We start from the raw sequence: 25,704 nt of genomic DNA, 5'->3' as shown, positions 1-25,704 counted from the left end.
ATATAAATGATATAGGAAACTATTGGTGGTTCTTAAAGAGTTAAGTAATGGTTTGTAAACATAAGATTATTTATTTTCAGCTGTTACAGTCGTCCCCAAGTCGCCATTTCAGCTTCATTTGTTAAATACAATGCTTGTTAATTAACAAAACTAATCTTTTTTTTCTTAAAATGTTAATTAAGGTGTCCACTTACATATTCGGTTAATAATTTTTATTTGTTTAAACAAAATTACTATGTTACAATATAATATTCTAACACCAAAAAAAGTACTTACGTAGCGTGAAAATAACTTTTGTGATATAACTCTTTCAAAAGTACATAAAAATGGTTGCCAGCAGGGGTGTTCATGTAGATTTATTAAATACACCTTGTGCGCCACGTAGGAATCGAATCTAGAACTTGACACTCGAAATATTTGCTTTGTTACAATCGTCCCCTGTTACAATTGACCCCACTCTCCCCTACTTTAGCGTATAACAATAATATCGAATAGGTCCTTGAAAAATTTGATTTTAGGTCCTTGAAAGTCATTGAAAATTCCTTGAATTTTTTTTTAAAAGATTGAGTGGGAACCCTGCTTATACAAAATATTTGTAGAAAACCCCTTTACGATTAAACTCATTTATGGATCCTTCTATTTTGCTGGTGGATTTTAATGGTTATCGTGAGTTGTGGGGTAGTTCCGCCGACAGACTTTGCCGGACAGGGGGGATCAAACAAATTAAAACGTATTTTATGCTTCACATTTTTTTTCAAATGTGTTTCTAAGAAGCTAAAATCACTAATTTTGGTACCATAATGTGCAGATTCATTTGAATGTAAATTTTAATCACTTTTTTTTATGTTTGTAGTGTGTGGTGCAATTTACCACCCTACTTTATGCTTGTAAGTGCAATTTACCACACATTGTAAGCTTAAAAATTATTTCTGTAGTAAAGAATAATTGTTGCAGTCACCGTTATTTCAGAAAATTTTTACTCTCATAAAGCCAAAACTATTCGATAATAAAAAATTGAAATTTCGTGTGCATTTAACAAAACGTTTAAAGAACATTTTGAAATGAAAATTTTATTTTTGTATGCATCGATTGGCTTTTGAATCCTTTAAATATTAAATTCAATTTTCTCTTCAGTACATCCTGCAATAATTCATTTTTTGCTGATAAAGTTATACAAATAAAGTACAGTTTTTGCTAATAAAGTTATAAGTACATTTTTTACAACCACGTATTCTATCTAAAGATATTATGCCCCCTTTTGCACAAACTTCGAAATGCCATTATGCCCATTAAATTGTAAAATTCGATTTTTCTTTTGTTTTTAATTTGTTTGAGAAAAAGAAGGAGTCCTCCCACTTAAAATGTAAAATTCAAGCAATATAGCTAAAATTTTTAATGATTTTTTTCATTTGCAAACTTTAAATTTGCGTCTGAGAAACGAATATTAACTTACATTTTAAAAAAAATGCTGCTATTTGTCTGATTGTGTTTTCTTTCCTCTGCAGAGCTGAAAGACTTTCCACCAAGATTTCTGTAAGCTCTGAGGAGGCTTTCTACACATTGGCATGCGCCTGCATTGAATAACCTTTTACACAGCTATAGTTTGTCTACAGTAATAAGTCCCTCCGATACCAAGCCTGCTGCTATGGAAACAAGAATAACTCATTTCAGGGAGGGTCGTAGCTTCTCTTCACCCTAAGGCTAAGGGGAGACTATTAACAAACTATAATTAATTATTGTTTACCAACTCGAAACATTCTTTCCGCTACGATTTAAATTGACTTTTGCTTTTGTAGTTATGAATTTTAAGTCACAAAAGAGTAGTTTGAAAAACATGAGGTTTTTTATTTCTCAGGAGTAGGACTGGGCTATAAATCGATATATCGCGACATATCGATTTAACGCCTGTATCGGCAGGACGATACAGCGACTTTCGTTCCAGGCGATGCATCAGAAATCTGATTTAAGCTGTCGAGTAAAGAAGACGAGCGATATAGCGATACAAGACACGAAAGGATCTCATACGTTCCGATGCCAACTCGCGCTGGGGAAGACGATGTACGTAGTATCGTTATATTGAAACGGCCTTGATTGATGAGCGGTAGAATCAGACTCAGTTTTGAGAACATATATCGTGATCTCGCATGTTCGTTTCCGCACCTCTTAGTTTTATTCTACTTCTTTGTCGCGACTTGATATCGTTTCTTGTAGATTATTTTCAGTGGGACTGACTTTGTGATCGCCGTCGTTACCTTGTTCTGAACGTAATCTATTATTGAAAAGAATATATAAAGAAGTGTTTCTTAATTAATTAGGTAAATTTTTTTTTGAAACAAAACTTTCTTTTTTATTTTTAAATGTGAAAATTAATTTTGATATTATATGTTTAAGTATTATTTTACATTATTGAATTTATTACAAACGGAAATATAATTTAAGGTGCCCATAAGGAATTAAATTAAAAAGTAATTAAATTTGTTAGGCTATTATTTATTTAAAGGGTGGAACCCCTTTAGATAGAGAATGACCAAAAGACAGAGAAATGGGAAAACCATGCGGTGCCCCAGTCGCGATTTTCCCTAATATCGACTCCCGGGCACCTCCACTCGCCGCAGTTTTATTTGACAACTTTTTCACCGCCTTATCTAGTTGAGAGGCAACCTTACGCTCGCCTCAATACACCACACGCAAAAGTCGTAATCTTCGCGCTCATGGATATTTTTAAAAGTTGTTTGCTGAATTAAGTGAAGATTTTTTCCTCGTTTAAGACTAGAAAAATTCAAATAACGAGAACAAAATACTTCGTCCTTCTATAAAGAAAGATGAAGAAAAATTTACATACACACAATTATTTCAGTTAATTACATAAATATTTCGGTTAAAATAAATTTTGAAATAGAAACTATTCCTGAAAATTAAATAAAAATTTGGAGTAATAAAATATTCATATCTTCAGAATAATCAATTTCTTCTGAATACCTTAATTAATAAACTATAGTTTATTAATTAAACTTAAAGTTTAAATAAATAATCCCCTATATAAATCATCACATTATTAAGTGTTCATATTTTTAAAGAAAAAAGTATCACAGATTTTTTTACGCAGTTTGAAAAATAATTCTTTTCATTTCCTTCATTTTTACCAGGTTTTTTCAATTATTTCTATTTTGGAAAAAATATGCATTCTTCAAAATGCTTACAATATCTTGAAAGAAAATTGCATATATTTTATATTGAACAACTTTTGATTGACAATATTTTCTTCATAAGAGAGTCTTTAAAAAAATTTGAAAATATTTTCATTAAATTTGTTCAAATGTTTTCTGTTAAATGCGTGCTATTATGAAAACAAGGGGAAAAAGTATTTTTAGTAAAGCCATGACATAAAGAAACAAATCTATGACATATTCACTACTATTTTCGCATATTTAGTTTTCGTATAGTATTTTTATAACATCAAATTATATTTATTAAAACTTAAAATTGTGGCTGCTTAACTTTTTTTAATGTTTCTTAAATTTGTCAGGGAAAATTCCGATATTTTCCATTCCAAATTTTGTATAATTTAACACTCGAGACAAACAAGGATCAAGAGATGTCGCTTTCTGAATATCCTCTTCTTTTAGAATTTTAAAATCCGAAAAGAAACATACAAAATGTATAAAGTCATCAATGGGAACATCATCTTTAGATGGTAGCCTTGACATAGCATCAGCAAGCAACAACTCTGTACCCTTTTTATATCTCATTACATAATCATAATTTGAGAGAATAATAGACCAATTACAGATCTTAAAATAGTGCTATTGTTAATAAAAAGTATTGGATTCTTTACATGTTGAAAATAATTATTACTGTTTACTTTATTTGATAGTTTCAAACATTGATTATATTTTTTTTAAACGGGGGAATTTCATTTATTTATAAAATTTCTATCTCTTAACATATTTTTTTAGTAGCAGTCAACAGATTTTCAAAGCACATACATTAATTTATCTTTTCTGATTTGTTGGCTTCATTTTTCTAAAGTATTAAAAAAAAAACATCACTTAGTAAAATGTTCTAAATCAGAGAATAACAACTTCTTGCCATGAATAAAAGTTACTGTGCATGTTATAATTCTCGTTATTTTTAAAAATTTTAACTACATAAATGCTAGTTATCAGAGGTGTAAGTTGAAAAAAACTGTATTTTTAAAACTTAATTTAGAAAAAAAATTTCACAGCCATTTTTCACTTCATTTTGTTAATGGTGATGAAGTTTTAGTGTGAATTGGTCAAAACATTTTTTATTTCAACAAAAATATAAGCGAAAATTAATTTGTTAAAGACTATATTTGTGCTTTTGTAACACTAAGTGCAAAGATATTTACTAGACTAACTTAATAGAATTTTCTTAAATATTTATTTGCATGTCTCTAGCACAGCTTAAATTGACTAGATGAAAAATTATTTTCATTACCGCAAAATGAGATAGCAATAATTTTTCGTTCATGCCATACCAAAATTTTTCTTTGGACTGCTTTTTGAGCTATGTTAAATCACATTTTCATTTTTTAAATTTAATTGACTGAAAGTCATTTAAGATGTTGAAAACTGGTTCGTCTTGGCACTATCAACTGAGTTTGACAAATGTGCTGCATTAAAATTTTTTTCCTGTGTATATTGTCAATAACCAAGAGATAAACTTTTAATGCTATGGAAACGAGTGATTCTTGTCCTGTAAGAGTGGCAGAAAGCAGTTTGTCTGTTAAGGGAAAATAGACTATTAAATGAACTAACACAATTCTGGGATATTTCCGTAACATGATCTATCAGGCCAACTAAAGTGCCAAATGAATTTTAAAATGGCAATTTTTCTACACTTTTGCAACTGAACACGTGAACACCTCAATATGATTCTTTGAAGAGAGCTTGTTTTAGCTAAGTATAATGTTATTGATTCCCTAATAAATGCAGACGTGCTCATGTTTTTATTATTCTACATTTTTGAGATATATTTAAAGAAAAAATATGAGAAACTAACTTTGTATATGTAGTCAATGATAAAAGACAACAGATATGTGACATTGGCTGGCTTAATAACTTTATTCCATGGAATTAAAAATTAAACACCATAATATATTCATGTTGGTTTATGTTCCTGTAAAAATATTATTCGTACAAAAAAATTTTACAGATCAAATAATGCTTATGTTTAATCGTTTAATAATTAAAAACTATAATGCAATTTAAAAAATAAAAAAAATCTGTGTTATATAAATAGTATGTATGTAATATATAGCATTTTATATGTTATAAAAAATTACAGATATCAGCATGATGATAAATTTAGTAGTAAATCGGGTTAGTAAGCCTGAGAAAAAGTGGAGTGGAAGTCTTTAATTGTGCTCCAAATCGCCAAACCCGGGAAGCATCACATCACTTCTTACCGACCCATATCTTTCACAAGAGTTATGTGTAAAGCAATGGAGAGCATCATTCTTAAATGTTTGGTAGCACATCTTGAGCGGCAAAAATCTCTTCACTCATACCTCCATGGATTTCTTCCCTGACGTGGATGCAGTGGCGTACCTAGAGGGGGGCGGTGGGTGCGGTCCGCACCGGGCGGCACTTACCTTGGGGCGGCATTTTTTATATTTACTTATAGTTGTAAAAAGCAACTTANAGAAAAACGGTAAATTTTATGTGTGGAATTAATATTTAGAAATTCCAAATAAAATTATCGTTTGCTTTCTAAAAAATATGAGGTCGAGTTTCATATGCCTTAGTATAAATTTTAAAACAAATTTTAATAACTTTACTCATATAAATTTTTTTATTGTATGCACAATGTATGTGTATATTGTAATTACATATATTTAAATGTACGCATGTATTTGTACATTACTTGTAATTATGTAAATATATACGTTGTATGTACATTGTGTATATAACTATTTTTTGTACATCCATGCATTACATGCGCATAAGTATTAACAAAGTATGTAGTTATACAAGTACATACGTAAGTTGTACATAAGTACATACTTTGCGTGCACATGTATCGATGTACATATAAATTATAGTAAAATACATATAAATATAATACGCATTTTATTTACACAACTATGTGCATATATTGCACCTTTAAATAACATTCTTACATATTGTACGCAAATACGTACAATTTTATATACATACGTACATTGTATATACGTGCTATTATCGTAAATTTATACAATATATGTACTTAAGTACATAAAAGCATGCAAACGCATAAACATTATTTTCATATACGTTCATACATACATTGTCTATGTATACAAAGATACAAAACATTGCCTTTTTGTACAAACTAACATACATGCGTACATGTATCATAAATGCATAATTATATGTACTNTTTCTGAAAATGGTATTTTCAATCGTTGTGCTATATTGAACTAGATTTGGAAAAAATTTCTCTGCAATTAATTTTTTGCCTTTTATTACCCTCTTACATTAAACCCAACTCAGAAGACAAGAATGCCAAGTAGTCGTACTTTATTTAAGAATTTCATGCTAGAGTCATTAGTTACACAATTTCACTGTTGTCGTTCTAACCATAAGGGCAGTTCGTGATTTTTTTTATATCACAAATTCGTTTTTAAAGTTTAACTCGTTACAAGTATTTTTAATACTTTCAATTAAACACATTTTCAATTTCAAAATATCCTCAATTGTTCTTATATTTGATGCTGGGTTTTATTTTTTTTGCCTTATCATTTACCATTGTGTATGTAAATAAATTATGAAAAAGTAATTCGGAAAAATATTTGCTTTAAGCGCCACATAATTTTGTAAGAGACTTTTTGAATTAGAATTAATTGCATCAATGAGGATAACTTAAAATATTATTTGAATAATACCAAAAAAAGACTAGTATAATAATGACCAACGAATACAGGTAAAACACAATATATCAGTTAATATTTAAAAAATAATAATACTCAGCAAATTAATAATACTTAGCTAATATTTTTAAAAAAATTCTCAAAACAGAAAAAAAAAAAAAATACGCTTGATTTTTTTTCTCCCTAAAATTTGTAATACTAACAATAAGTATTTTCAAATGTCAAACAACAGTTTAAGAAATAACTAAAAAGTCTTCTTTAGTCAAGCATTTTTTTAGTACAATTACAACAAAATTTTTAAAACAATGTGATTTTTGAAATTTTTTCATGTTCATTTTAACAAATTTTATTCTTAAAATATTACTTAATCTTTAAAAAACAAATTTTCGAGTATATTTCGGTATTATAGTTATAAGACTAGAAATATAAAAAAATTTTTGTTGGAATATTTAGAACGGAAAAATTAAGGGGGGTAGAAAAATTAAGAAAATAAGTAATGAAAAGATAAGAAAATAAATAATAAAAAAAAGGTTTCTTAATTATGCATCTAAATTTACCAGCAACTTTATAATAATTCCAAAACAATTATATTGAAAAAGTTTCCTTTCCTTATATTCCGCTCGTTTTATTACGCTCTTATATTGAATCCAACTCAGAAGACAAGGGTACCAAGTCGTAAGAGCTTTGTGAGAACTTTTGGGAGTTAAAACGTTTAGTTATACAATTTTATTGCTGTCGGTCTAGCCACAATGATTATTCATGATTTTACTTTATTACAAATTCGTGTTAGTAATTTAACATGATGCAAATATCAATCAGTTTTCATTGCACTCATTTTTAATAGCAAAGTTCTCTCAATTGTTTTTCTGATTGATGCGGGATATATATATATTTTTTTTTCTTATGATTTTACCATTCTGTATGAAAATGAATTATGCAAAAGTAATTCAAAAGAAATTCTCTTTTTTTACGCGTCACATAAATTCGTAAAAAACTTTTTGAAGTAGAATTAATCGCATACATTAAGATAATCTGAAGTATTATTTGGAAGAAAGAAAAAAACAACTATCGCTAGTTTAATAATTACAAATGAATATAAGCGAATATTTCTAGAATAACTTAGCTGATATTTAAGAGAGAATCTTAAAACAGAAAAGAAAATTATGCTTAAGTTTTTTTTTTCACCCTAAAATTTGTTATTTACCATATTATTAAAGAGTAAGTATTTTAAAAAGGTCAAATATCAAACAGAAGATTAAGAAATAGCTAAAACGTTTTTCTTATTCAATTACTTTTTTAATGCTATAAAAAAAAATTTAAAAATTTTATTTTAGAAATTTTTTAATCATAATCTTAACAAGCTTTATTCCTAAAATAATACATAATTTTTCAAAAAATAAATTGTCGAATATATTTTGGTATTACTGATATAAGAGTAAAAATATATCTTTGTCTTAAAAAATAAAAGGGGAAATTTTCTCATTTTCAAAGATGAACAGAAAAATAAAAAAATAATTAAAAGGTTTCTTAATTATGCATCTAAATTTATCTACAACTTTATAATAATTCAAAAACGATTATATTGAAAAAGTTTCCGTTCTTCATATTCCATTCTTTTTATTACCCATTTATATTCTACCCAACTCAGATGACAAGTGAAAATAAATGAAATTATGTTTCTTAATTATGCATCTAAACTAATCAACTAATAAATTTCAAAAAAACGATTATATTGTAAAAGCTTCCGTTCTTTCAAATATCTAATACAAAATTGTACAGCGGATGGAAAATAAGTATACAATTTATAATAATTCTTATTTATAATATATGCGAATTATTTATAAAAACCACTATTTGATTGACTTGTAATAGAAAGGGCGGCAAACTGGAGATCGCNAAAATTTTACTAAAAAACGAGTTTTCTTTAAACTGTGCTGCCTTTTTTTCTCTAAATATTTTGAAAATATTAAAAGGTAGTTAGTATAAAAGTTAATAAAAACACGGCAATAATTATACTAAACATATTATGGCTAAGAATACGCAAAAATTTGGAGCAAAATCTTTTTTTATGTTTTATTTAAAGTTGGGCAAAATTATTATAGATTTTATTATAAGTTCTGCAAGAAACTGATTATTCAATCGATTTATTATATGAAATAATAGATTTGTGAGAGAAAAAATTATGTCTGAAATGCATTCATAAAATATCTAGGTAAATGATAATAAAAAATCATAAAATATCTGGGGGGCCGTTCAAAAAGTACGTACATCCCGACGGAGGGGGGGAGGGAGGGGATTTGCTATTTTGTACGGGTTTGTACGATGGGGAGGGGGGGAGGTATTATACAAAGTGCGTACATTATAAGCATACACCAAATTTACATGTATTAAATACATATACATGTACATACACATGTATTATACGTATGTTTGTTCTTGTATTTTTTTTCACACGGCAACCACTTGTTAGAATGAGTAAATCAGTTCTCAAAAAAATTGTCTCGCAAAATGTCACATAATTTTTTATGAAAAAGGGGGGTAGACTAATAAAATGTACGTACTCGGGAGGGTAAGACCTTATGTACGGTAATGTACGAATGGGGGGGGACTAAAATTTCTCCATTTTTGTGTACGTATTTTTTGAACGGCCCCTGGGTAAAAATGATCTTGGAAATCGGAAATCTAATTTAACACCAGCCTCTTCAACTTTAACTTCTGTAATCTTCATATCTTTTACCCTACAATAAGCGAGCTATAAGCGCAATTAAGCAGAGAGCTCCAAATATGCCCGTCAGTGATCATCATCTATTTATTATTGTTTATTAAAATCACAGAGGAATATAAAATCAACAAGGAAGATTAAAAAACTTTTCTAAGATATCTTCTCGCTTCTTAATTATAATTCATTTAATCTAAATTCCTTGTCGTTCAACCTTACCATATATATTGAATTCGTTTTCATTAAGAGTATCTTAGTTTAAGGCATTATCCTCTGTATATTGAAAGCAAGCTTCAGTCATTCCTTAAAAGCTGAGTGAAGAAAAAGCAGCAAAAGAAGGCAGTATTATCTATATAGTTGAACTGAATAGAATTTATGCTGCTTAAGTAAATAGGTACTATAAAAATTCACTTATTATGTTCATTCTAATATTTAAAATATATGTAATTTATGCTGTATATGTTAAATGTTTCAAATTCACATTGTTTCTAATTTGTCTACCACTGCTCTCTAGTGGATTTTCTCATCTATTTCTGCACAAAAATAATATTGTCGGAGCAGTGACCCTTTAGAACCTCAACAAATAATCCGAGAAACACATGTCTGGGAAAACCTAGACAGTTTTTTGTTTAATTTTTGAAAATTAAAAATCCCTCTGAGGCCATAGCAATTGTAGTTGGTGGAAACAAATAACAGCTGCGATAAATATTTCTTAATACTCATTAACGCGTATCAAATATATTCTTCATAAAAAAAACTGAGTTAGAATCATTCTTAAAACATTTCGAAAGCAGCCTTAAATCTCGGCTAATTTTACTGTGGGTTTGGGGGGGGGGTGGAATTAATGCATAGAGCATTGAATTTAAAGTGTTATCGCACTGAAAGAGTTAGTTTTCTTTAAAAAAAAAATTCAAATGCATTATTACCTAATTATAATTTCAAGAACAAGATTATAAATAAATTTTAATGAATAAATGTTATTTTTATTAGAAAAGTAATTGATAGTTTGAATTTAAATTGTGTACTTAAAGAGGAACAGTGCAAGTTATAATATGAATGTTATTGATTTATAAGTGTAGAAGATAATTAACTAAGATTGTGTTCAATAAATAAATTGTTGATGTAGATGAACACGCAAAATACTGAGTATTATTTTAATTGGAAGGTAAAGAATTACACCTGAAATTTCGATAAGTGTGATTATGGATTATATTATCTTGCATATTAATGGAAATACTCGGTCCTTTCATAAATGTAATTCTTAGTATTTAATACTTTCGTCATAAATGTATAGTGAATTTTGCAATTTCAATTTTGAAATAAAAGCGATTGTTGTGTTAATTATTTAAAAAGAAAAATATTTGTAGTGTTTTAAGTTACAGTTCTTCATCCATTTTTTAAAAAAAAAATCTATTTATCCATATATTCAATAATTTAAAGAATATTGCCGCATCATTAAGAGAATAAATCATAAAATGAGACAACTTATTTGAATAATTTAACATTTTCAAGCTATCTGTCTAAAACTTATTTATTAAAATTCTCATCTGTCTTATATTTTATATCTTCAAATATAAAATTTAGCTGATTTGAATGAATTAAGGTTTTAAATATTCTTTTATCTTTGGGGATCATCTCTGCTTGTGATATGGTGTAACTATTCCTTTGTTATAAAAATTGAGTGACATCATTTAGATTAATTAGCGTAATCCCCATTTTTTTCCAGAGAACTGTTTTTTTTTTTTTTAGTTTATATCCCTTTGACAGAATGTTACAGGGCTCTTTCAGAATAATTTTTCTTTTAAAAAGTAAAAAGAAATTACTTTTCCAGGGGTCTGTTCAAGCCAAATTTACTACCGTTTAGTGGTACCTTCACTAATTCAACTTTAGGAAAAACGGTTTCACCAAATACTTTTTCATAAACTTTTATTTTTGTGTCGACTAAAGAACGATAAATCCAAATTTTTGTGTTGATTTTTTAATATAATTTTAATTTTCACAAATTATGTCTAAATTTTCACAAAATAAGTACCTATCAGAAAAACCTAGACAGACCCCTGTTTTCTTTTCTGCATAAATTTACATGTAACATTTGAATCATGCATTCAGATAATCACTTTTTGACGCGCTCGATTTACACCGATAGTATCGTAAACCGATGTAATGTTTCGTTGTATCTTCGGCAGTCGTTAATTTTCATGTAGATTTTAAATATCCCAATATATTTCAAAAACTATGGAAAATTCGAAGCCTTTGAGTAGTTACTTTCTAAGGCAATAATTCAATTGAGTTATTGGCTGTCATTGCTATTGATTTTTCCATAGTTTTTAAATCTTATATTTTTTTATACACTATTATTTTTACGACTATTATTTTGATCTTTTTTACGACAATTACTGCTACTGATTTCATGATTTTTTTATTATTCTTTAATTGTGATGATTATTTACAAAATGCAAAGAAGGAAATAATTTGTGTGTCCCCCCTTCCCAACAAAATGTAAGAATATCACCCATAGTATTGGAATAAAAAATTATTACATTTTCAATAAATTAAAGAATTATATAGATTTTTTTTTTTTTGTAAACAGAGGACTTTTATTAATTTAAATGAGTAGCATATATGTTTGTTATTAATAAAAGTATCTTGCTAAAAGATATTAGTGCTAGTGAGTTTTGTTGCAGATAGCTCCAAAAAATCCATCAAATAAAAAATAAAAAAAAGATTCCTGATTTGGAAAATCATCAATTCTAATAAAAATAGAAGTGAAGTAAGTAGAACATATAAAACCGACTTATGTGAAAGAGATGCCAATCTTTTTGGGAAAAGGATCAAATGAAAAAATACGGAGATGGTTTAAGGAACTAACTAAATTATGTCAATTGTTATGTCAAAGGAAATTCTAAAAAGTAGAACTAACAGCATTTAAACTCACCATTGTATTATTACATGCACTTTTATATGCCAGTTAATATTTATTGACATGCAGTGATAATCAAAATCAATATAAATTAATTTTACCAATTCAAATAAGAGAAACACAATAGGAATTTTACTACTACTTTTGTCATAAAATTAAAATTTTCTGAAAAATTTGAAAAAGTTGGAATTTCCTAATAAAAATTTTTTTTTGTTTGCTAAAATAATTTGTACAAAATCAGGGTGGCCAAACACCTTGAAAACCTGTAATTATCAGGAAATTTTTTTGTACTGGAAAAAGCCTAGAAAAATCAAGGAGTTTTAAAGAAAAGCTTGAATTTTTTTCCTTCAATTTTATTAATTTATTTACTAATTTTCTTAATTTAAATTATTTTACAATCTGTTATACCCATTTTTTGTTGGAGAAAGCCTCAAAATTTGCTCCATTATACCAACACTTCCTAGAAGAAGTAAGGCCTCAGCACGGATCAATTTAGTAGTCCGATCTAACGAAGTTAACTGCGCAGTAGATGAAAAATAAGAAAGATGTCGTTTCGTTGAGTATACTAAGCTGCGCAGTAGTTGAAAATACGAAATATGTCATTACTTTGGACTACTAAAGGATATTTATGGTAACCCGTGCTAAGGCCTACTCTTATCTAGGAGGTGTTGATTATACCCCTGTTATTATCAGCATGTGGCATTCTAGTTTATCACTAGAATGCCACATGAAACTTCTCCATGAATAGAGAAATCTTTGGGCATTCATTAATCATTTACCCCTTCCCAACTGTAAAATGACTCTTGATTTAAATTTGCATTTCTAAAATAGTTTAATTTATAGTACATTTGTATTTTGGCTTAAAGATTTCTATGGGAAAAATTTGTTAAGATTTGCTTTGGCTAATTGTTTTGAAATTAGTTGTAACACTTTTGAGAATTTGCTAATTTACTGGCTAGTTCTGGAAATAATCCCAATGTCGAAAATTAGTAACTGTTTCATGCATTCTTTTTTTACCCTAAAAAGCTGACAGAGACTAAGGAATGTATGGGAAATCTGTTAAATGATGCATAAACGTGGAATGTAAATTTTTTTATTCATATGTGTTTATTAAGACGAAGGAAGGTTTTTTATTTTTATTTTGCTCTGCACTGTACATGTACAGGTTTTTAGTAGTAAAAACAATTAACTGATATAAACTTAAAAACCATGTGGTTAGATAGGAATTCTTTAAATATTTCAATTCCAAATAAGAAGAAGAAAAAAAAGACGAAAAAGAATAAAATTTAAAGAATTTGATCTAGTTTTTTTCTGTAGAGTATGCAACAAGAAATTTGACAGTTTTGCATTTGCAACATTCATTTTTTAATCTATCTTAAAATAATAATGTTAATTTAAAACAAACAACATTATTTAAACATTTGACATTAAATTCGTTTAAACAAAATATGATCTGTGAATTTTATAAAGAGTACTGTTTAGATAAAAAAAAAAAAAAAACAGTGTACAATGGCTTCATATTGAATTTCAAATAAATATGAAAATTTATTTATGTAAAATCACCTGAAGTTTTCTTTTGCTTATTGAAAATATATTAAACAATACTTCTCCAAGGTTTTTTTGACCACTCAGTATTTGCCATTTGGTACACTTAGTGCAAATTCTACTTATATTTTTTTTTTCAATGACAACAATATATTCTAAAGCTAAATAAATTTAAGATAATTATTTTTTTCCAAGGTGATATATTAAAACAATAGCATTTTAAATAAAATACCTTATAAAATTGACACGTTTCTCATATCCATTCTACACTTTATAAGGAAAAAAAAACACAATGACCTGGAAATTTTAAGACTTACCTGAAGAAAAAAAATCAAGGAAATTTAAAACCTGATTTGAATGGCTACTCTGAAAATATAAACATGCATATATTTTTTTTTCCAGGGGTTTTCTTAAGTTGGATTTACTGTCCTGTGTGCCATGACACTTGAAGTTAACCTCTAATAATAGCCACAAAAAGGTTGTCTAACGTCTTAAAATTTGTTTCTACTGCCACTGTGAAAAATCCAAGAAAACTATTTTCATAGCCTGAAGACTAAATTATTGTATGGTTTTATAATATGTTGTTTGTTTGTTAATCATTCCATTGTATAACTCAAGTTCATTGACAATAGTTTAAATACGGTTTAAAGAGTCTTTTATACTATCAAGTAATTGGCTATTTGACAGTACACCCTTTTTAAACCTTTATAAATAATGTTTATGTAAGAGTCCTCAACAAAATAATTTAGCTATACATAATTTGATAGTGTGTGGCAGTTAATATGAGTTTAAAAGACAACAACTTGCATAATATTCATGTTGATGAGAAACCTTATTCTTTGAGCTTATATAATGAAAGTTTGTTGGATAGAAGTCAATCGACTGAGCTCAGTCGTGTTCATACTGGGGATAAACCTTATCCTTGTAGTGTATGCAGTAAGAGTTTTGCAGTTAAGAGAAGTCTGATTCGGCACTTTCGTATTCATACTGGTGAAAAACCTTATTCTTGTAATGTGTGTAATAAGAGTTTTACAGAGGGAAGTCATCTGATTCAACACATTCGTCTTCATACTGGGGAGAAACCTTATTCTTGCAGTGTATGTAATAAGACTTTTTCAAAAAAGATAGCTCTAACTGTGCATGGTCGCACTCACACCGGAGAGAAACCTTATTCCTGTAGTGTATGTAACAAGCGTTTTTCAGTTAGGGGTCATATGATTGAACACAGTCGTATTCATACTGGTGAAAAACCTTACTGTTGTAGTGTGTGTAATAAGAGATTTTCACAAAAAAGACTTTTAACTGTGCATGGTCGCACTCACACCGGAGAGAAACCTTATTCATGTAATGTATGTAATAAGAGTTTTGCAGTTAAGAGTATTCTGACTGAGCATAGTCGTCTTCATACTGGTGAAAAACCTTACTGTTGTAGTGTGTGTAATAAGAGTTTTTCACGAAAGGAGCATCTCACTAGACATGATCGCACTCATACTGGAGAGAAACCTTATTCTTGTACTGTATGTAATACGAGGTTTACACTATTGGAAAATCTAAATAAACACAAGCGCCGTCATATTGAGAAAGAGTCTTAATCATTATATGATTTAGATTTTCTGACTAAGCACATCAGCATTCGAATTGGTGGAAAACCTTATTCTTGTAGTTTTTCACAAAAAGAGCATCCAACTAGACATAGTTGCACTCATACTGGTGAAAAACCTTATTTGCATGATGTGTGTTAAAAAAAATTTTTTTTAGTGGTTTATTTTAATTGTCCACAGTTTTGTCCATATTGCTGAGTTACTATCTTGTAATTGATATAATAAAAAAAAATTGCAGTGGTTTAGCTACCCATAGTTATTTATTTCATTGTGCTTAGAAATCATATTTTTGTTCTTTATGCTAAAACATTATCGTGAGGAATGTTAATTGCGTACATGCAAATTGAAAAGTGACTGTGTTGAAGAATCTTATTTTTGTAGTTGGTACAATGAGGCACGACTAATATGAGGCATTTAATTCTGATGGTGCTTAGAGAGGTAATAAATAGTGTCCTGACCAAATACTTCTATTTAATATGATGTTTTCCTGATATAAATTTAAGATTAAAAATTTTGAGCTGTGAAAATGATTGAGATTAGAAATTAAGTATCACTTTTACAAAAAAAAAAGATTAAGTACTGTATAATATTTTTTTAAATACTATGTATAGAATTAAAAATGTATTTCTCCTGCATTATATACTGAACAATAATGTAGCATTGCTTCTAAGCTGTGTGAAGTTATCCCCTGCAAATTAGGAAATAAAAAATTTCAACAGCATTCATTTGACTGAAAATGACCACCTTTTATTTTTTTATACCATTTTTTTATTTTTGCTGTTATTCTAAAAATATGGTTTTGGACAGTGGGAAGTTAATCCCGAAAATCAGGAAACTCAAAAATTTCAACTGACCACAAATGACCACTTTTTAGTTTGTTTTTTAACCACCGCTGATTTAGCTGTATGCATAAAAATATATATCTTTTTATCGAAGTTATGCTTATGTTTACGTACTTATCAGGATTTTTAACTAAGCTAAATAATCGTTGTAACTCATTATTACTCCCAACGAAATTAGTCGCATTATCTGAGTACAGAATACTGTTTTTTCCTCTACGCGAAAAAAATCTCTTTAATGTAGCTATAAATGCTTGAGAGCTCAACTCTGTCACAAGCTCCAAATGAATCAATTTTGTGACGAAACATACAAAAATCGCGACATAAAATTTTTTGAAAAGTACCTTTCCGTTGGTTCTTGTATTTAATTGTAAATGGACCGCAAAAGTCCACACCTGAAATGGCAAATGGAAAGTTTTGACTCACACGACTTTTGGGTAGATCACCCATAAGTTGATCACAAGTTATTGGTTTAGCTTTAAAGCACGACAAACACTCACGAACTACTTTTCTACAAATAGATCTGCCATTGATTGGCCAAAATCTTTGCCTTATAATAAACAATAATGTTTGAGGTCCAACATGTAAATTCTTAATATGATTACTAATAATTATCAATTGTGTTAATTTATGTTTTTCTGGTAACAATAATGGGAATTTTTTGTCAAAGCACAATTCACTATTGGACAAACGTCCACCTACTCTTAAGAGGCATTCTTTATCAATGCAGAGACATAAATTTCTTACCTTACTCTGCTTTGAAACTGCACCTGTAATTTCTAAATCTCTAATTTCCTTGCTGAACTCCCGTTTCTGCACTAAACTTACCAATTTCAGTTCAGCTCTTTTAAGTTCATCTGGAGACAAAGACCCAGTTGATGTGTCATAAGTGCTCCGACAATTATCGATGAACCTATACACAAAACTTAATACACGAATGAGTTTACTATAATTATTACTAACTTCCAGAAAATTATCAAGAAAATTACTATTGTCACTAATAAAACAATTAAAGTCACTAGATGGTTTAAATTCATTAGAAAATTCATCTTCAATAACTCTGGATGGAATGTCTCTATTTGGATATTCACTGTTACACAAGAAATTTGGTCCTTCAAACCACAATCTACATTGTGAAAGTTTATCAGGATCGAGACCTCTGGAGATAATGTCGGCAGGGTTCTCAGTTGATGGTACATATCTCCAACTGTCAATGTTAGTTAAGTCTTGAATCTGGGATACACGATTATCAACGAAAGTCTTAAGTAGAAATGACTCCTTACGTATCCAAGAAAGCACAATTATGCTATCACTCCATAAGTAGATGTTAGATATAGGAAAATCGAGAACTATTATCACTTTTTTCACTAATTTGGCTAGAAGCAGTGAAGCACAGAGTTCTAGTCTTGGGATGGTTACTCTTTTTCAAAGGTGATACACGACTTTTGCTAACAGTCAATTTGATAGTCGCTGCTTGACCATTTTTAACACACTTACAGTAAACAACAGCACCGTAAGCAACCTCTGACGCGTCGGCAAATCCATGAATTTCAATCATGTCAGCTCCCTCTGTAAGTATACATCTATCAAATTCCATGTTGTTAACACTCTTTAAAGCTTCGACAAACTTCTTCCACTCTTGGATCTGTTTCTCAGGTAGTTCTTCATGCCAGTCCAGTTTTAAAGACCATAGCTGTTGCAAAATTATCTTTGCTTTTGACACTACTGGTCCAAGCAATCCAAGGGGGTCGAAAAGGCGTGCAATTGTGGATAAGACACAGCGCTTCGTGACTTTCGAGTCTTTTCTTTGTGATGCACTACAGATAACTTTAAAATAAAGACTATCTTTCTTCAGACTCCAGAAAACTCCTAGCACTTGAGTTCCATCACAGTTAGTAAAATTATATATTTCTTCACCATCAGAAACTAACGCTGCGCAGCTGCTATGCCATTTGTGGAGTTGCATGCCAGCATTTCCTAAAATACCAATTAACTAATTAAGTTCCTTTGCAGTTACTAAATTATCAGACCCGGTCAACGCATCATCGATATAAAAATCATTTTCAATGACTGGAGCAGCAAGAGGATAATTTTCTCCGTCATCAATAGCTATTTGTTTTAATGTACGAGTTGCTAGAAATGGTGCACATACCGTACCGTAAGTCACGGTATTCAACTCGTAGGTTTTGACAGGTCCTTTCTCTTTTTCTTTCCAAAGAATACGCTGCAATTTTCTTTGGCTTTGGTGAATTAAGATCATTCTGTACATTTTCTTTATGTCTGCTGTGAAGGCATAGACATATTTACGGAACCTTGTCATGATGGAAAATAAATCACTCTGAACTATGCCTCCATTTAATTGCAAAGAAATTAAGGAATTACCAGCTGAGGTAGGATAACTCGCATTAAAAACAACTCTTAGGACAATTGATTGCCTATCAGGGCGGTAAACTCCTAAATGGGGAATGTAGTAAATGGCTTCTTCCTCCACATCATCCGAAATTTCTGACATGTGTCCCATCTCTAAATATTCATGAGGGAAATCTTTATATAAAGATAAATAATTTGACTCCTTAATTAAACGTTTCCACATCAGATTTAATTTCTTCAACGCAAACTCTTTAGATTTTCCCAAATGCTTAGGATCTTCTTTTAAAGGCATCTTTACTATGTACCGTCCCTCAGAATTTCTAGCACAGTTGTTTTTAAAATGTTCTTCACAAATAATTTTTTCTTTACTCTCAATTATTTCAGTTTCGATATTTTCTATCTCCCAAAAACTTCTAACAGTTTGTTCTAAATCAAGAGTTTCTTTAACTAACCCAAAATGAATTTTATTATTCTCCATATTTGATATGCTTCCACTAACTAAATAACCAAACACAGAATTTTGTAAGATTAAATTCGAGATAGGATGGTAAATTTGCCCAGGTTTTATTAGCTCAAAAAGGGATTCCGCACCAATTAATAAATCAACTCTCTGGGGAATGTGAAAATACTCATCAGCTAAGTTAATGTTTTCTAACCCTTCCATACACTTGTTTACTTTTTTTGAGGGTGTGAGATCCGTAATTCTAGGAACAACTAATAAATTTAGATCTGCGTTAAAAGTTCTGGCTTTATTTATTAAAGTAGCATTAACTTGAGACCTAACAGAAATAGCTGAATCATTCAACCCAGACACTACTATGTTTATTTTATTCTTTCTCAATTGTAGGCGATCTGCACATTCTTTACTTATGAAATTAGACATAGATCCCGAATCTAATAAAACACGAACTTCACTCTCATTTCCAAAAGAATCACATAAATAACAAATTGCAGTACTCAAAAGAACTGTTTTGTTTTTATTCCAGGCATAACTACTCGAGGCCGAAAAGATATTGGCGCCTGTGTTTTGCTCTTCGCTTGCTGCAGGTGTAAATTCAGAAGCAAGTGGAGAGAGGGTGGGGGGATTTCCTCTATCAATTTGTTTTTTATTCGATTCTGAATTTAATGTTCTCCTCTCTTATTTTGTGATTGAGCTGAATAATTACGTTCTCGATTAAAGTGTAATGAAATATGATGCCTTTTACCACATTTTGCACAAGAGTATTTTGATTTGCAAGACATCACTTTATGTTTACCAAGACAATTAAAACAAAATTCATTATCTCTAACAAATTGTATTTTCTCTTACACAGATAATTTCTTATAAGTAGAACACATATAAAGGGGTGGTTTTCATTACATAAAATGCACTTCGAACTCTTAAAATCAGACAAAAAGGTTTTAGAAGTATTTCTTTCATTATGACTTTTATTATAAGAGCTCTTAGTTAAAGATTTTCCGCGAGATGTCATAAATAAATCTATTTCCTTTCCTAGTTTAATTGGTTCAAACCAGGTGTTCGATTGTTTTACACTTATATAAGTAGCGGTTTCCCTGTCCAATGTTTGGAAGAGTTTATCAGAAATTATTAGCTGATTTAATGTTTTGAAATCTGTCACATTTCTTAATTTTAAATAGTACTCCCAACTTGTTGTTAAACGTGACGCAAACTGAACGTGCGTTTCATTTAACTGTCGCGTGGTTGTTTTGAAATTGTTCAGACAAGATTGAGCCGTTGGCTGAAATTCTCTAAGTACTATTTCTTTCACTTTTTCATAATTAAGATCATCATCACTTTTATATGTGATAATATTAGACGATCTTTCACCAAGCAGATTAAAAAGAATCTCAGATTTATCTGGTACACACTTAACTATAAATGCTCGTTCTAACGATGTAAAAAAGAATCCCCAATTTTCGGGTTTACTCGGCACTTTAATGGTCAATATTCCAATGCTCTTAATCAAAGAATCTAGGGAATTATTAGATTCAATTAGCTCTATATTATTCTCTTTTGGCTCAGAACGAATGCGCGCAATTTCTAATTCAGTTTTTGTTCTCTCGACCTCCTTTGGCTCAGCACGAATACGTGCAATTTCTAGTTCAGTTTTTGCTCTCTCGAGCTTTAAATTCTCTAACTTTAATTGTTTTGATTCTTCAGACTTGCGCTCTTCTACTATTAAATTTACAAGATCACTAACAGTTTCAGAGTCAGTTTTATATTTTTCAAAACTTTTAATTATATCAATTAAGTTTACCACAATCATATCATCACTAATCTCTAGATCTAGTTCACAGGCAATAAGCCTTAAATCATCTTTTTTACAATTCTTAAACATTGTAAATTAAAGTATTTTATAAAAAATCAAAACCTACTTTGAATGGGAAGGCACGAATCTCCTGGTGAGCGGACCACTCATCCTGTCGACGCTCAGGTAAATATGAGCTCGCTCAATAAACAGAAATAGTGGACTGTATAATTATGCACAATATTTATTTATTATTATTTGGAAGGGAGCTTTTTTGTAGCTCGTTACAGCCTCCTTCCACACACACTCTCTCTAAGTGTTACAAGTTATACTAGGTGGCGCTACAAATCCGTGCGGATACACTGACGTATATCTTTCTTCTACGACTCTCCACACGCTAATTGTGAAAAAATGCAAAGTGTTGCATTTTGCTGCACCACCTATATCACATTTCGATCACCAATATGGAACTGAAAACTACTTTCAGAACAAAGCGTCGTGGAAATTTCATAAAATATTTTTGGTAATTAAATGCGAAAAAAAAATCTTAGTTCATTCCTATTCAACTGAAAAGAGAAGGAGGGAGGTTCAAGACATGGATCCGAGCTTCTCACCAGATGGCGAACTCGAGCGTTGCGATTGCAAATATAAAGACTGTAGCTGAATTAAGGAGCTCGTATTATTAAGGAGCTCGTGCTCGTACTCTCCGCAATACTTGCCTAACATTGCAGTCAGGAATGACTTAAAAATAGGCATCATCAGTAACTTTACTAAATGCCTCCTTCTATGACAATGCAAAAAAAACAAAAAAAAAAACAGATCCAGCAAGCTTTAATTGATAGATGTCAGGAAATATTATAATCCCATCACTGTCTTCTTCCCTTCGATGGAATCTTATAAATAGTCATCCCAACTTTTCAACTCATATATATATCCTTTGAGAAAGGGAAATGATTAATAAGATGATTTCGGGAGTATCTATCCCCCATTACCATAATTAACAGATCATATCCTCAGAAATAATGTTTAAACTTATTACCGCTACCACCTCTGCCATTCTCTCACCATAATCTGCAATTACTGTCATATTCCAGTCGCCCAAGGGCATCGCCACATGAAAGAAATTTTAATGTACATTACTAAATTTTTGTTTATTATTCTGCTCTGTTTATGAAACAGGTAATATATTTTATCTTTAATATCTAAAGTGAAAAATGAAAACTATTTTAATATGAATCATAACAAATATTATTGTTAGAGAGAGCATGCTCAACCATATAGTACAAGATTTTTTCCCCAAACATTAACGTAACCAAACTAAAACATTTGAAAATATTTGGATATATGTTTAAAATAAATTAATTCTACTTTTAATAGACAAAATAATTAAAAAATAATGATCATTTGTGAAAATATTAGCAAAATCCTTATATTCGAAGCTCTGCCACCCAGAAGCTCAACCAAATAATGCAATAAGACTTCTTTCACAAATATTATCAAGCGGGTGGGTAACCACTTGGATCAGTCTGCGTAGGGACAGAAGGTGTGCGGTATTGGTCCTCGTTAAACGGTGCTACCGTAAAGCGCTCGACTTCGCGCGCAGGTCATCGGGCTACCGAAGCGGGGGTGCCATCCCCACCGCAGAGGATCAAAATTGTAATGGCATGTCTTCCGATCATCCTCCGGGATGTTTCCCAGACCGTCGCCAATAGCCCATTGTGCAGCTCTTGTGCGACGTAAATTAACAACAACAGCAAATATTATCAAAACCTAATTGAAATATTCTAATAAGTTTAGGACATTTAAAAAAAAAAGTAAAGTCTACAGTTAATAAACAAAAGAATTAAATAATTATATGTGCTTGTAAAATATTTATTTATTTATTTTTATTTTATTGAAATTACTTACATTTGCTGACTTGTGTGCTCAATATAGGCTTATAAGTCATTGTCAAGCGGCTCNTAGAAAATACAGATAGAACAATTCAGAGAAAGACATCACAAAGAATACATCCAGGGTTACGGCGGGATTCGAACCCGCTACCTCCACGCTTAACAGAGCGTTTGGACCGGCGATACCGCTCGGCCAGGGAGGCCCCTTGTAAAAATATCAGAAAAATTCATTCACTCAAAGTTGCCACACGGAAGTTTATTTACAAAAACAAAGCAATTTCAACACACTGTAGCAAATTTTTGAACCCTATTTATTATACGGGTATTGTCTACTAAATAAATATCTAAAATAAAAATTCAACAACTGTTCCTTGCATGAAGCACAACAAACATTATCTCTAAGGAGAGAGCACACTCTCACCCCAGCACAAAAGGCTTTTTAAACATTTTCAAAATGTTACTAACATATTTGAATAAGTTTGGAACATACATAAAAATGAATTATTCTACTTTTAATAGATGTAAGAATTAAATGATAATAACGTGTATTCCTAATAATGATAGCAAAATATTTAAGTTTCAACTCTGCTTCCAGAAGTTAATGATCATAAAACAAAGCTATTTCATCACATTGTAAGAATAATTGACAATTATCCTGGGCTAAACAAAAAAATCAGAACTTACTCACCACCCATGAAAATGTAAATTTTTTTCATATATGAAGAATGTCACAATTTAGAAGAAACTTAGTATAAAGATTATTAGAACTCCATTCTACACGAAAATCGAACACCAATACTTCAAAAAGGTTTTAAAAAAATGTAAAATTTGCTAATTTATTTCAAAATTCCATAGACCCTCATTGCAAAGATCGTGACGTCACGCGCCAGTACCCCATTCTCCCTTGAGTTATAGCATTGGCCTCATTAATAGATCTAGAGAGCTTTAAGCTTACGCAAAGCACTCGTCTAATAACCTTTGTTGGCCTGTAAACAAATTTCAGTGAGAAAATTTTAATACTTGTTAATAGGAATACTTGTATTTTATTAGCTCTAAAATTTGTATTTAAAACTGTGTATATTTCTTATAACAGTATAATGTTATGAAAGACATATTTTAAGGCTTAAGTATTTAAGCAAGTTTATATCGAGAAACGTTACAAGTGATTTGTGTTAATAAAGTTGAATAACATCCTTCTTCGGACAATAATAATGTGAATATATATTTTGAAAAAGTCTAATTCATTTTCATAAAAAGTATCTTATTTTAAAGTTCTATCTTTTTCAAATTGAAAGAGAGCCTCATTTATAACTGAGTGAAGAAAAACTAGCAAAATAAGAAAGTAATATCTTCTCCCAAGTAAAAGTGGACAGGATTCTTTCTGCGTATGTAATTTAGTAAAAGGTTATTAAAAATCACTTTTTTTGATTATTCAAGAATTTAAAATATTATAATATATTTATACTGTCTATGTTAAATATTCACAATGTATTTGTCACTATTCCATACAAAATGCATTATCATTTGTCAATAAATAGAAATTCATCAGTTAGCATATAATGAAAAAGGGATATTTTTTTATTGTAATCTGCTGTATCAGCTAAAATCATCAAGGTTCTAAATGGAACATTTTAAAGTACAATTTAAAAAAAAAAATTTGGTTGCATTCCTTCATTTCAGTGATGTTTATTGCTATTATAATTTGCTTTCATATAATTTGCTTAAAAATGATTGTTTCAATTTAGGTTGATTAATTAAACTCTATATCATCATTGTCCAATATTTTTACCATTAAAATCCATCTCCCTTATCCCCAGCATAGAGTATCAAATTTCAAAGAAGGATGGTTTATCATAGGGGTGCACAACCTTTTTGAGTGAAGGGCCACTTGCACAGCAGGTTGGATAACGAAGGGCCGCACATGTATTGAGACATGTTAATGACTAATATAGTAATGTTTATTTAAACATTAGCGTTCTATTTTTTTATCAATAAACTTAGTAATATATTTGTAAAAAATTAAAGGTGTTCCATTTTTAGAATTCATTCAAAAGTAAAAAAACTTATAACATTTTTTTTACAAAAAAAAATTGCTGTTTTTATCATATGAACAATAGATTTATCAAAATAAATAAACATTGAAGAAAAGTTTTTTTTTATCATATCATGCAATACGAAAATTCATTTTAGAATTACGAGGCGCATCCAAAAAGTAAGTTTCTCAATTTTTTTTTAAAAAAAGAATTCATACTTTCAGGAACATATTTATTGGCAACAAGTACAGCAATATTTCAGCTATTTTTCAACATAGCCACCACCAGAATTGAGACACTTGTCGTATCGTGGGATCAACTTTTGTATCCCTCTGTCGTAGAACTCTGCCGCCTGTAAATGGAACCAGCGTGTGACAGACGTCTTCAGCTCTTCGTCGTTGCCGAAAAGCTCACCGGAGGACAGGAATTTCTTGAGGTGCAAGAAAACATGAAAATTGCTGGGAGCAAGATCAGGGCTGTAGGGTGGATGATCAAACAACTCCGAGCCAAATTTCGTCAAAACAGCTGCTGTGCGTCGAGCTGTATGTGAAAGAGCATTGTCATGGAGGAGCACAACACATGCAGTAAGCATTCCACGCCTCTTGTTTTGAATGGCACGTCGCAATTTCCGCAGTGTTTCACAGTAACGGTCAGCGTTTACT

At 30.1% G+C, this 25,704-nt stretch overlaps 4 protein-coding genes across 4 annotated transcripts in view; 3 read left to right on the top strand and 1 right to left on the bottom strand.

The window, feature by feature from the left end:
- LOC122269433 (zinc finger protein 271) overlaps positions 1–25,704 on the top strand; it is a 249,420-nt gene that overhangs the window by 79,319 nt on the left and 144,397 nt on the right. The window lies entirely within an intron of this gene.
- Positions 1–25,704, top strand: part of LOC107436172 (endothelial zinc finger protein induced by tumor necrosis factor alpha) — a 251,571-nt gene that overhangs the window by 161,690 nt on the left and 64,177 nt on the right. The window lies entirely within an intron of this gene.
- Positions 9,620–15,904, top strand: LOC107446735 (zinc finger protein ZFP2). Its single transcript, XM_043054713.2, has 2 exons — positions 9,620–9,987; positions 14,461–15,904. The coding sequence occupies exon 2, from the start codon at positions 14,841–14,843 to the stop codon at positions 15,648–15,650; it is 810 nt and encodes a 269-aa protein (XP_042910647.1). The 5' UTR covers positions 9,620–9,987; positions 14,461–14,840; the 3' UTR covers positions 15,651–15,904.
- LOC122271944 (uncharacterized) lies at positions 16,295–18,464 on the bottom strand. Its single transcript, XM_043054717.1, has 3 exons — positions 17,918–18,464; positions 16,843–17,874; positions 16,295–16,347 (listed from the first exon to the last, which is right to left on the bottom strand). Exons 1-3 carry the CDS (start codon positions 18,462–18,464, stop codon positions 16,295–16,297), a joined length of 1,632 nt encoding a protein of 543 aa, XP_042910651.1.

Source organism: Parasteatoda tepidariorum, chromosome 9 (assembly GCF_043381705.1).
Source record: "Parasteatoda tepidariorum isolate YZ-2023 chromosome 9, CAS_Ptep_4.0, whole genome shotgun sequence".
Classification (NCBI taxonomy): Eukaryota; Metazoa; Arthropoda; class Arachnida; order Araneae; family Theridiidae; genus Parasteatoda; species Parasteatoda tepidariorum.
The sequence above is the reverse complement of the archived record's forward strand: the minus strand, read 5'-3'. Positions and strand labels throughout refer to the sequence as shown.